At 38.4% G+C, this 14,493-nt stretch overlaps 1 protein-coding gene across 1 annotated transcript in view; it reads left to right on the top strand.

Moving 5' to 3' along the window:
* The window catches only part of LOC121378645 (serine/threonine-protein kinase SMG1-like), a 119,024-nt gene that overhangs the window by 29,353 nt on the left and 75,178 nt on the right, over positions 1-14,493 (top strand). The window contains exons 7-14 of the mRNA XM_041506913.1: positions 3,802-3,927; positions 6,053-6,223; positions 9,468-9,638; positions 10,132-10,204; positions 10,613-10,764; positions 12,215-12,316; positions 13,352-13,428; positions 14,276-14,474. Of these exons, the coding sequence (XP_041362847.1) occupies positions 3,802-3,927; positions 6,053-6,223; positions 9,468-9,638; positions 10,132-10,204; positions 10,613-10,764; positions 12,215-12,316; positions 13,352-13,428; positions 14,276-14,474 (1,071 nt within the window). The remainder of the gene's footprint in view (positions 1-3,801; positions 3,928-6,052; positions 6,224-9,467; positions 9,639-10,131; positions 10,205-10,612; positions 10,765-12,214; positions 12,317-13,351; positions 13,429-14,275; positions 14,475-14,493) is intronic.

Consider the following 14,493-nt stretch of genomic DNA (forward strand, 5'->3'; position numbering starts at 1 on the left):
TTCAGAGGAACTGGACATTTGTTGTTTGGGTTTTTGGTGGGTGTTTTTTTTTATCTGCTGTATACTAAATTTTACATATCAGTGACAAATGGTAGCCTCTATTTGTTATTTATAAAAGAAAATTATTAGTCTAATCATGCACCAGGGAATGGGCATTTTTCCTCCAAATGTATCTGTTTTGTTTCAGTAAAGGGCTGATATTTAGTCCTTTTACAATAGTGTTAACTTCCGCAAGCTGGACAGAGGTTCTAGAATACGGTGGCCCGATGCCCGAGGACAGTGGTTTTTAGATTCGGGCAACTAAAAATTACTTTTTGCGATCCCGATGGCAAGTGGTGAATAATAATAATAATAATAACAACAACAACAACAATAATAAATTAAACAACAATAATAATAATAATAATAAATCTACAACAACAACAATAATAATAACAATAATAATAATAAATCAAACAACAATAATAATAATAATAAATCTACAACGCTACGATTGTACAAAAATAAAACAAACGTCTACAAGTCACTTCTTTCGATTTGCAAGCATCAAAGAAACTTGTTTTATAAAACGTTTTCTTTTGTATTTTATTTTAACTTTGAGCAAACAATTATGTATTTAAAATATAATTTCAACGTAACTTTGAGGTAACCGATCAGGTAATCCACAGGTTACGCAAATATAATTCACGTAACCGAACAATTGGTTACCTAGGTAAAAACCACGTGAACCGACTTCCGGTTACCTCAGATTTCGAAATATTGTCCCCGTGACATGTCTCCATATGATTCATAAATTTTAACTGTTTATAAACTTTACAGATTGTTTGATACCATTTTATTTGGTGCACTGTAACATTTTCCCACTAGTGTACATCAGGAAAAAAAAATCAGCAGAATGGTTTGCATACTATTGTCCTAACCAAATTGTTAACAACTACAAAAAATTACTCTCCTACCTTTAATTGCCGTTAGATTTCCTCCAAATTTTGTCCAGACACAAATCGCAAAAAAACCCACTACAAATATACAGATTCCACACACGAGACTGCAACAATGTCACCGATATTGTCTTTGCTGAGATTGCATAGGGGAAAATACATGCAGTTTTCTGTCGTCTGCCATGTTGCTTGTTTATGGAATACTCTTCAAGAGGGGTGAAAGCCTCCAAAGTATGTGACACAATTAATATGAAATCGATGATCTCTAGTGGTATCATTAAAATAATAATAATAATTTAAAAAATTAATAATATGACGTCATCACATTTGCGTTTATATCATAACATGTTATGACGTTAGATTAAGTCCTATCCTTTCACCCCTCTTGAAGAATATTCCATAAAAAGTCAAAATGGTAGCTGATACAAAAGTACATGCCTTTTTCCCTATGCGCTCTCAGCGAAGTTGATATAGATGACATGGTTAGCATCTGGTATGTGGAATCTGTGTCATTGTAATGGGTTTTTTAAGATTTGTGTCTGGACTAACTTTGGAGGAAATCTAACGGCAATTAAAGGTAGGAGAGTAATTTTTCGTAGTTGTTAACAATTTGGTTCGGACAATAGGTGTGAATTAAAGTTACAAGCTTGTCTCATCATGGTATTACATCATTGACTAATGCAAACTACAAACATAACTACAGTGTGTAAGCACTCTCGTGTTATCACTGTCAGTGGTTATTGTCAACACACAAGTTTGTCATCATGTTTAATATACTCTTCAAAAAAAGAAACGCATAAGGGTACAAATGGGTTATAACTCCGATTTTATGTTTCCTACCGGTTCATGCTTTGTGAATATAAGGTCATTGCATGTCCCAAACACATTCCCACGGTTACATTCGATAAAACGCAGCTACTGTACAATAAAGTTCCAAAATGTGAATATTCGCAAAAACGCAGCCACGTGCAAACCATGTCACCACTGCACGTGCGTTGTCTGCACGTGCAACATGAATACCGACAGTATAAAAGTGCAGGGTGTTCGCTTGCCTGGCCTCTGTATCTGGCCGACAGTTGACAATCCAGGACATGCCACGTCTCAGTGAACCGCAGAGAAACAATGCCATCGGCCGACTAGACGCAGGCAAATCCAGAACGGCCGTTGCCAGGGCATTCCATGTGTCCCCAAGCACCATCTCCAGACTGTGGGACTGTTACCAGCAACATGGATCAACACGTGACCTCCCTAGATCCGGTCGACCACGGGTCACTACCCCCGGGCAGGACCACTACATCCGGGTACGCCACCTTCGGGAACGATTGACTACTGCCACCTCCACAGCCGCAGCAATACCAGGTTTGCGCAGGATATCCGACCAGACCGTACGGAACCGCCTACGTGAGGTAGGAATTCGTGCCAGACGTCCAGTTCGAGGTGTCATCTTAACACCACAACACCGTCGACTCCGACTCCAGTGGTGCCAGATTCATCGACAATGGCCTCAACTGCGATGGAGACAGGTGTGGTTCAGTAACGAGTCCCGATTTCTGCTCCGACGTCATGATGGAAGATGTCGCGTGTATAGGCGTCGTGGTGAACGTTATGCGGCAAACTGCGTGCAGGAAGTGGACAGATTCGGCGGGGGTAGTGTCATGGTGTGGGCAGCCATCTCACACACTGGCAGAACTGACCTGGTCCACATGCAGGGCAACCTGAATGCACAGGGCTACATTGACCAGATCCTCCGGCCACACATCGTTCCAGTTATGGCCAACGCCAACGCAGTGTTCCAACATGACAACGCCAGGCCTCACACAGCACGTCTCACAACGGCTTTCCTACAGAACAACAACATTAATGTCCTTCCTTGGCCATCGATATCACCGGATTTGAACCCAATTGAGCATCTATGGGACGAGTTGGACCGACGCCTCCGACAGCGACAACCACAGCCCCAGACCCTGCCCGAGCTGGCAGCAGCCTTGCAGGCCGAGTGGGCCACCATCCCCCGGGACGTCATCCGTACTCTGGTTGCTTCACGTGGCAGGCAGTTGTCAACACACGCGGAGGCCACACCCGGTATTGACTCCAGATGACCTTGACCTTGGTGGTGTGTCCTATCACTTACTCACAATGGACTAGAGTGAATTGTGAACAATCCTGCAACATTTGGTAATTATCGGACTCACCATTCAATAATTAAATCAATTCTCCAAATGTTATGACAATGTGGTTTTGCGTTTCTTCTTTTGAAGAGTATACTTTGTAACGAACTAATTAATTAGCAGTCCACTTCCAGGATTTAGATTGCATCAAAGTTGAGGTAATAAACATTGTGCCCAAAATTCATAAGCCCAAAACAATCGCACCCAAATTAATTACAAACATGCTGACGTCAAAATATTTCACCTCAAAAGCACTGAAATGTTAAGTTTGTTTGTTTGCTTGTTTATTTTGTTTAATGAAACCACTAGAGCACATTGATTTGAAATGTCAAGTTTAATTAGATTAAAATAACTTGAACTGCATTTCTGAATATTGCTAACTCTACAGCCGCTGTTAATGACAGTACTGAACTAAAACAACCTTCCTGCACTTAGAAAAGACAAAAGTCCCTAGCTGATATCCCCAAATTGGTGAGATCAAAAGCCCTTCACTTCTCAGTTTTAAAATGGAATAAAAAGTTTTTTTCTTGTAACATAAATAGTGAGTATAGTCAAATGATATTGAAGAATTGCAATCAGTGGCAACAATATTAATGTTGATGGTCTGTTCTAAATGGTTGAATAATAATAATAAATTTATCCAAGACAGAAGCTTTAATTTGAGATCCATTTCACGTTGTCTCGCTTTACTTCAGATGGTGATGGAGAAAGTTCAGACAATGTTGGAGAACGCTGACACCCCCGAACTTCTCATCTCTGTAGTGGGCGCCATACAGTACATAGCAAAAAAACACCCTCATGTCTTCAACATTCACTTCAGGGTAAGTGGTCAATACACCCTCATGTCTTCAACATTCACTGCAGGGTAAGTGGTCAATACACCCTCATGTCTTCAACATTCACTTCAGGGTAAGTGGTCAATACACCCTCATGTCTTCAACATTCACTTCAGGGTAAGTGGTCAATACACCCTCATGTCTTCAACATTCACTGCAGGGTAAGTGGTCAATACACCCTCATGTCTTCAACATTCACTGCAGGGTAAGTGGTCAATACACCCTCATGTCTTCAACATTCACTTCAGGGTAAGTGGTCAATACACCCTCATGTCTTCAACATTCACTTCAGGGTAAGTAGTCAATACACCCTCATGTCTTCAACATTCACTGCAGGGTAAGTGGTCAATACACCCTTAACATTCACTTCAGGGTAAGTGGTCAATACACCCTCATGTCTTCAACATTCACTTCAGGGTAAGTGGTCAATACACCCTCATGTCTTCAACATTCACTTCAGGGTAAGTGGTCAATACACCCTCATGTCTTCAACATTCACTTCAGGGTAAGTGGTCAATACACCCACATGTCTTCAACATTCACTTCAGGGTAAGTGGTCAATACACCCTCATGTCTTCAACATTCACTTCAGGGTAAGTGGTCAATACACCCTCATGTCTTCAACATTCACTTCTGGGTAAGTGGTCAATACACCCACATATCTTCAACATTCACTTCAGGGTAAGTGGTCAGTATACCCACGTCTTCAACATTCACTTCAGGGTAAGTGGTCAGTATACCCACGTCTTCAACATTCACTTCAGGGTAAGTGGTCAGTATACCCACGTCTTCAACATTCACTTCAGGGTAAGTAGTCAATACACCCTCATGTCTTCAACATTCACTTCAGGGTAAGTAGTCAATACACCCTCGTGTCTTCAACATTCACTTCTGGGTAAGTGGTCAATACATCCTCATGTCTTCAACATTCACTTCAGGGTAAGTAGTCAATACATCCTCATGTCTTCAACATTCACTTCAGGGTAAGTGGTCAATACACCCTCATGTCTTCAACATTCACTGCAGGGTAAGTAGTCAATACACCCTCATGTCTTCAACATTCACTTCAGGGTAAGTGGTCAATATATCCACATGTCTTCAACATTCACTTCAGGGTAAGTGGTCAATACACCCTCATGTCTTCAACATTCACTTCAGGGTAAGTGGTCAATACACCCTCATGTCTTCAACATTCACTGCAGGGTAAGTAGTCAATACACCCTCATGTCTTCAACATTCACTTCAGGGTAAGTGGTCAATATATCCACATGTCTTCAACATTCACTTCAGGGTAAGTATACCCACATGTCTTCAACATTCACTTCAGGGTAAGTGGTCAGTGTACCCTCATCATCATGTCTTCAACATTCACTTCAGGGTAAGTAATCAATATACCCACGTCTTCAACATTCACTTCTGGGTAAGTGGTGAGTATACCCACATCTTCAACATTCACTTCTGGGTAAGTAGTCAGTATACCCACGTCTTCAACATTCACTTCAGGGTAAGTAGTCAATATACCCTCATGTCTTCAACATTCACTGCAGGGTAAGTAGTCAATATGCCATCATGTCTTCAATATTTATTTAATGTATTTAATTATTTTCTGATTTTGAAATTAACTTTTTTTGTAATTTAAGTGGAGCCATCACTCCCCTAAGACTAGTTCAAGGAGAGTCTGTTTTGGCTCCCCTTACCATGTGCATTTTAAAAAATAGGACTACAAAGGATTAAATATCAATGTCCATTATGGTTAATATCTTAAATCTAAGTTAGGGGAGCAATTAATCACTCCCCTCAAATTGTTTTCATGACAAGATCTGAAATATTAAATATATAAATTTGCCAAGTTCAGTTTTAATTTGTATGACATGCAGATTAAGCTGTGATATCATGTTTAATTCAATGTTCTTATTGATAGAAACATGTTAATACATTTTATAAACATTGTTTATTTCTATGCATTCAGTATGGTTGTTTCCGACAGATTGTTTATTTCTATGTATTCAGTATGGTTGTTTCCGACAGATTGTTTATTTCTATGCATTCAGTATGGTTGTTTCCGACAGATTGTTTATTTCTATGTATTCATTATGGTTGTTTCTGACAGGACACTGTGGATATCCTGGTTGGCTGGCACATCGATGCTACTCAGAAGGAGGATCTCATCAAGTACGTGTCGATGGCGCTTGTCACATTCCATCCTTTCTGGACGAACAACCTGCAGTTCTCTCTCACACTGCTCGGACAGTTCCTAGAAGACATGGAGGCATATGCTGAGGTCTGTAGTTGGTAACAGACCACAATTAATTACACTATATGTTTCTATATAGCCTTAGTGGCTGTAACATTTTTATTAATATCAGCAGGCCCGTGGATTTTTGTATGTACCTTTGCATGCCTGGGTGACACATACCTTGAAAAGGACAACCCCTGTTGTCCAGCTCTTTCTCCCAGGATATTGGTTTAAACAAACACACCCTCTAAACCTGGCCAGAGTACACCCATTTTACACAAAAAGCACTACTTATGCAGGGGCCGGAATTACCACAAACAAGTCTTCAGTGTCAACAAGTTACACATGTTTACAAACTACATGCTCTCCCCGTCAACTTCAGTCAAATAGTTGCCGTGAAATAATCACAGTCAAACGGCAGACTACTTGCGCGGACAAATTTCCGGATTTTGGACAACCAAATGGGAAGATAACTGTAATCTGAGGCCTATCATCTTATGGAAACCTTTTCATGCAGGGTATAAAATAAATTACAAGTATGTCACGTAACCTTTGTCAGGCCTCAGAAATCAAACGTTGTGCAAACTAAAAAACAATTCAGACACCCCTTTCTTTTCTTTTGACTTAACCCATTATAACCATGTAAGTGATGTCCTAAATTTAATTCACAGATGACAGATCTAGGATGATGTGAAATGAACGTGTGAGCAATACACAAACAAAATTATCTTCCGACATACCTTAGTTTTTAAACATTAAGACATATTTTTTACTATGTTTTTACTGTTTACTGTTTTTGATAACTAAAATCATACTTTACTTAGATTTTATTGTTTAGATTATCTATTTCCGTACATTCGAAGTGTTTTTGGTCATCCTGGTGTTTTTAATATCAAACAATTTATTTCTCATATTTTAAAAAACGCACGTACGTCTTGAGATGTAACGGCTATGGAGTCGAGTTTTAGTCTAGTTTTAGAGGGTATTTCACCATTTCTAAGTCACAGACTCATGTTTCACTCAATTGAAACTATCCAAATGTGTTACAGATTTGTAGGTGTGCATTTTCATGGGCTGAAACTAGGGTCTGTCACTTTAATGGGCTGAAACTAGGGTCTGTCACTTTAATGGGCTGAAACTAGGGTCTGCCACTTTAATGGGCTGAAACTAGGGTCTGTCACTTTAATGGGCTGAAACTAGGGTCTGTCACTTTAATGGGCTGAAACTAGGGTCTGTCACTTTAATGGGCTGAAACTAGGGTCTGTCACTTTAATGGGCTGAAACTAGGGTCTGTCACTTTAATGGGCTGAAACTAGGGTCTGTCCCTTTAATTGGCTGAAACTAGGGTCTGTCCCTTTAATGGGCTGAAACTAGGGTCTGTCACTTTAATGGGCTGAAACTAGGGTCTGTCACTTTAATGGGCTGAAACTAGGGTCTGCCACTTTAATGGGCTGAAACTAGGGTCTGTCACTTTAATGGGCTGAAACTAGGGTCTGTCCCTTTAATGGGCTGAAACTAGGGTCTGTCACTTTAATGGGCTGAAACTAGGGTCTGCCACTTTAATGGGCTGAAACTAGGGTCTGTCCCTTTAATGGGCTGAAACTAGGGTCTGCCACTTTAATGGGCTGAAACTAGGGTCTGTCCCTTTAATGGGCTGAAACTAGGGTCTGTCACTTTAATGGGCTGAAACTAGGGTCTGTCACTTTAATGGGCTGAAACTAGGGTCTGTCACTTTAATGGGCTGAAACTAGGGTCTGTCACTTTAATGGGCTGAAACTAGGGTCTGTCACTTTAATGGGCTGAAACTAGGGTCTGTCCCTTTAATGGGCTGAAACTAGGGTCTGTCACTTTAATGGGCTGAAACTAGGGTCTGTCACTTTAATGGGCTGAAACTAGGGTCTGTCACTTTAATGGGCTGAAACTAGGGTCTGTCCCTTTAATGGGCTGAAACTAGGGTCTGCCACTTTAATGGGCTGAAACTAGGGTCTGTCCCTTTAATGGGCTGAAACTAGGGTCTGTCCCTTTAATGGGCTGAAACTAGGGTCTGTCCCTTTAATGGGCTGAAACTAGGGTCTGTCACTTTAATGGGCTGAAACTAGGGTCTGCCACTTTAATGGGCTGAAACTAGGGTCTGTCACTTTAATGGGCTGAAACTAGGGTCTGTCACTTTAATGATTATATGTTATTTCTTTTACGTTTATCTGGGTATGAACAAAAAATATGTCAAAGCCTTTCACGCATAAGTTTGTTGATGAATTTTTTTTTTCATATCCAGATGAACATAAAGTAAATAACAGACAATCTTTATAATAAAATTTGAAACATACTTATTAATAATGACACTAAAAGTTTTTATTTTTTTATTATTTTTTGGTTCTTAAACGTTCAGTAAGACGAAGTACCAGTGTTAAACTCTGGACCAGTGGGATGACTTTAAATTGTAAAGAATGTAACAGAAATGTATTTATTGTAAATCACTATGCAAATAATATTGTTTCAGCCCCATTACAGATTAATAGAATCTATCAACGTTGTGAGGTATAGATAAGGCAATTCCAGCCTGAGGGACAAATGTTTTTTTGTCCCGAGGGTTGGAATTGCCTTATCAGTACCTCACATCAATGATTGATTCTTTTTCTTGCCCATTTAATTACAGTAACAAAACATTAATTTTGTAAGCTATGTACGGTTTGTTTATTGTGGAACGATTCGTAAACATTTCACCTTACAAACAATGAAACTCGTTTAATCATACACTGAAAAATATAGTCCAACTTATGTAACGACATAAAAATGCAACAACTTAACAATAAATATAAAGTTGAAAATATTAATTTGTTTAACTATTTTTAAAACAATGATACAAACAGAATTTTGAAAACCATGAGTTATGATGTCAGTTGTCGTAAAAAATGAGTTGTGACGTCACGTGTATGTAGAAATCGTCTAGCCTCGGGTCAGACAGATTTATCTAGCCCTAGGGTCAGACAGATTTATCTAGCCCTAGGGTCAGACAGGTTTATCTAGCCCTAGGGTCAGACAGATTTATGTAGCCCTAGGGTCAGACAGATTTTTCTAGCACCATGCAAAAGCTGGATAACCCTGTCCAGTGGGCAAGAACATAAATTATATACTTAGATAAAGTTGGAATAAAATAGATGTAACCTTTCCGTAACATTTTAAATGTAGACACGCTGAATTGTTTTGAAATATTTTATATATGAAATATAATAATAATTATAACTCACTCGATCTACATTGTTAATTCTTGCTGTTTACTGTGTATTAGGATTTGAATGTGACTAATCACCATGGTAGCGGCGAGGAGGAAGCATTGATGATACAGGAATGTATAACAAAGATCAGTGCATTGCTGCGAGTGTTCACCACGGTCATTCAGAGCCTGGGCGAGAGCTTCTCACCCACCAAGGGACACAACTCCAAGGAATACGTTTGTGAAGTAAATATGTCTTCTAGCTAAAAAAATTATTAAATATACCCTATACAAGCCTCCATTTAAATGTTGTTTGTTTGTAATTCCAGTTTAGCGTGATGTGAAAAGGAAAGGAGAAGTGTAGTAATATAACCAAAATGTTCTGTTTTTATATGCAGTTTTAAAAATATTACTTAAGTTATAATAAAAGATCAATATAGATATTTATTGTACCATGCAATAGTACTTTTTGCTTTTTTCCCATTCATTTTTTTCTGTCACAGTAGATATTTGGCATGTTTCAGTTTATTTTGAACATGTTTAAAAAAAAATTCTGCTCTTGTCTTGTTAGATTTATGCAGTGTTTCAGTTTATTTTAATTATTATCCTTTATTAGCAAAAGAATATGAACAATAAAAAACAGGTATCATTAAATCCGATTATTAGACATCATAGCATCAAACACTATTGACTTTTGATGTTATTTTTAATTGTTTTAATAATTCAAATCTGTTTACAGGTGATGGAGAAAATTGTCAGAATAGTGGACACATCAACCAAATATGTCTACTCAGAACATGTACTAATTGCTGGTAAGTGTTCTTCTTCGTCTTCTGCGTTCAGTTTTTTTATACACCTTGAATTCAAATTGTGAGTTTTATCGCCTCCATGAACTCCACAGTCAGCTGATAAGTGTTCAAATATCCCTCTTGTTAAATAAGGTCAAAATGAAGTTTAATATTTAACACAAATAGAATATTTTTGTAGCAACGTTTTACGAAGCATTGTTAGTGCTAATATCACATGAAGTCACTAAATAGAACTTAGTGACTTACGGTGATTTTAACACAAAGATTGCTTCGAAAATAATGACCACGATGATTCGTTTTTTAATGTATTGTAACCTATAGCTGACAAAGTCTGTATTTTGTTGTAATCTGTACATAAGCTACCACGCACTGATTGTTTGATGTCTTAAGAGTAGTGTGTTGTGTTTTCAGGAAACACGTGCCTGTCGATGTTGCTGACACACCTTCAGATGAGTGTGATCTCGGTGTGTGATGTGCTGCTGCCGTTTATCATCATGCAGGTCACCCTGACGCGACTGATGCCCAAACAACTGCTCCTGTCGGTGTTCAGTTTCATTGTCAAGGTCAGTAACAGCTTGATGGGGGAGGGGGAGATTAAAAAAATATATATCTATAGGGTGTATACTACCAGATCAAATCCCATACATTACAATAGTAATGTATGTGGCTAAAACTCCTACCTGCAGCGTATCAATTGACATAAACGCCACAGATATAAATATTACCAGCCCTCACCCTTGAAGTGAATCAGAAAAAATTGGGAGTCAAGCTGTTTATTTCTGAGAGAATGTGTAGTGTCTATGACTACCCTAGTACCACACAAAATTTGAGTACTTTTTTTTACAGGTACCCCATACATGTTTCAAGCACAAGGCTACTTGACACAGTGGTACTAGATGAAATAAAATTGCATACATTTTTTGCCCAGATGAAACTTCTTTTTTCTTTTTTTTTTTACAACCAACACACTCACATTTATCACCAATCACAGGACTTGTGGTGTTCACTTCTTTATCAAAAGTTTGGTGCACCTCGAACTTTGACCCCGCCTGTGGTTATTTGATTTAGTACTACCTGTAGCATATTTGATAACTTCTGTATGTTATATTTATTTCATCTGTAACACCTGATTAATATGAAATAGGAATAGGATGGGGCCCAACTTAGTGGAATTTGTGTTTTTCACGTCACTTTGTTTAGGTGGAGTTAAGGGGTTTTTAATAAGAGTTCTTACCAACAGTGGCTAGTGGAACTTTCTTTGTTTGCCTAGATGATAAAAGCATGATGGTTTAGTAAATGCTAATTCTGTACAATGAGAATGGGTAGCAGCAATGCTACAGTCAACCTGTTTATCGATTGTTGACATTGCTAAAACCTTAACGATCAATTTTAATTTGTATGCTTTTAATGGAACACCACTGGTAAAGTGCTTGCTTGATGTGCAGCGGGTAAAGGATCAACCTTCTTCGGTGAGCCCTTTAGGCTATTGCACATTTCAGCCAGTACTCCATAGCTGGTATAGCAACGGTCATGGTATGGACAATCCTGTCTGTGGGATGGTGAATATAAAAGGTTCCATGATACTAATAGAAAAGAGCAGGCATGGAGTAGCTGCAAGGGGGGTTCATCTGTAATAATCTTTGTGGTCCTTAACCATATAACTAGTTAAAATGTGTTGGGTTGGTCATTAAATAAAACATTTCTTTCTTGAGCCCATGGAAGTAATTGTAAATCATTGGGTTTTTGTGGGGAGGAAATTTTTGTTAACGATGTATCAGCACATTTTAAAACTATTATTTCCATTTTGTTGCGTGCCTGTGTTATACTTTAACATGCTCATATACCAGGAAGGTTTCGAGCATGTGCGCCCCAGGGTTCGGTCTCTGGGAAGCCAGGGGACCAATCCGGGGCAGACGCCATTTTGTGTCTAACATGTGGTGCTTTTGAGAGAGAGTGGGTCAGGTCCATTCATGTTTTCAGATATGTTAAATTTGTTTTGTGTTAACTTTTCAGATTGTGGAATCATTTGATATCCATCTGCCTGTCAGTTTCATTTCCCAGCTGATGGCACCAGGATCCGTTATACAGACAAGTAGATTCTCACATTCTGGAGAGGTAAGCACATTTCAAGCAGTTTCTATCGTATAATTTATTACACCCTTACTGATCCCACCGGAGGGGACTGTAGGTTTCATCTCCGTCCATCCGTTCATCTGTCTGTCCAACATATAGTTTTACATATGTTTTGTTTTTTTCACAATGCCATGAGATATTGAGCTGAAATTTTGTGTGTAGCTTTATCATGTACTGTTACAGATCAGCTTTGACTTTTGTGGTGATTTATCACTTTTTGACAGAGTTATTGCCCTTGAATTTCGGAATTTGTTGAGTCCAGTAGGGAAAATGTATTGCTTTAGCAGTACTCTCAGAATTCTTGTTGTTCTTTCAGTATGAATGTATACTAATAAGTAATTAATAACAATATAATAATGGTATTTATTACCCCAGCAGGTACTCATAATGGGGAAAATAAAAATCGTAATTATCATGCATTGGTCTAATGAACAATACTACTGGATGATTTGACACTTACAAACCAATGACCTTGTCTGTATGAAATATGATGTCATCACGATTTGGCAAACACACACAATGACGTCTTGTAGTTTGCATTTACAACTGTCTGTTTTTGGTGTTAAATTTATAACAAAATGTCATTTTAATGCAGTTCATCATAGATTTTGTACCAGAACAAAGAGAACTTTTGTTTTTGGAAATTATCTATGAATGTGATTAAATTACAAAGTTATAGCAATACTCCAAATGTGCATAAAGTGGTTTATATAATTTCTATACATGTTTGTGCATGTGTGTCAAAAATACCGTGGTAAAGGCTTTTTGAGAGAGAAAAATAGCTCAGGTAATAAATAGGATAACAAACTGCACCAGTTATTATCAAATTAATGTACTGTGTGAAATAATATTTATTTGTCACTCACTAAAGCTCGTGACAACTGAAAATTATTTCACTCAGGACATAAATTTGATAATAACTGGTAACTTGTTTATTATCCTCTATATTATTTAGGACTTTAACAATATTTAACACAGTAATGTGATTAATGGTCCATCCATTGTTATCATTTGCAGGTACTGAATCAGTTGATGCAAGTCTATCATAATATCCTGGGACTGAAGAGTGTGTCACTACTAGAAGAAGCTTATAGGTAACTATATCCATTCAGTGTGCTTTATAGCTTATAGGGTAGATACTGGTCAGTTGGTTTATACATATATACATGATCCACACTATTCATCCATCTATCAATCCAACCATTCATCATCCATCCATCCATCTATTTATTCATCCATCCATCCATCCATCCATCTATTTATTCATCCATCCATCCATCCATCCATCCATCCATCCATCCATCCATCCATTCATCCATACATCTATTTATTCAAACATCCATGTATTTCACTATTTGACACAACAAGTTTAGGACTTATGTGTGTAACATTGCCATTTTAGTCAGGGTATTTATTGCAGTTCATGTACTGCTTACAGGTGATCCCATTACAGTGGGTGTAGATTTCTGCTTTATCAAGTGCATATAAAATATTCTTTTTTGCTTTTCTATAGGAATAGCGTACGTGGCACAAGCGGGTTTTCTCTTTTGACCAAGTTTTCAAATAACCGTATGTTAGACAGCAACTTGCCATAATATAAAACTTGTACATGATATATCCCCATCAGTGGGCCTATTGGACTATTTCTCATTCCTGCAAGTTCTCCACCGCTGGTTTAACAAATACCAATGCCTGTACTATCTGTTTATCAGATGTTGCATATATAAAAAATCACTTGCTACTAATCCAAGTGTAGTTCATCAGTGACAGCAGCAGGTTTTCTCTCTCACTATCCGTGTGGTCGTTAACCATGTGTCCAGCACCATATTACTAAATAAAATGTGTTGAATGTGACATTAAATAAAACATTCTGTTCCTTCCATCCGTAATTTAAAATGCATTGAGGTTGTTATAACACATTCCGTTCCTTTCCTGTTTCAGGCTAATTCTGTGTGACATCCAGGTTGCATACAACACGGTGCTGTGTGATGGGGACAGTCGGTCGGTTCTAGAGTTGGTGAAAGAGACCGATAACACGTTCCGCGAAGTCAAGTACAGCAAGAGACAGGCCGAGACGACCTTCATCTTCAACATCTGTGCCCTGTCCGAGCTGGCCAACACAAAGAGTAACGTCATAGGGGTGAGTGTCTGGTAGTCAT

This window comes from Gigantopelta aegis, chromosome 8, assembly GCF_016097555.1.
Source record: "Gigantopelta aegis isolate Gae_Host chromosome 8, Gae_host_genome, whole genome shotgun sequence".
Classification (NCBI taxonomy): domain Eukaryota; kingdom Metazoa; phylum Mollusca; class Gastropoda; order Neomphalida; family Peltospiridae; genus Gigantopelta; species Gigantopelta aegis.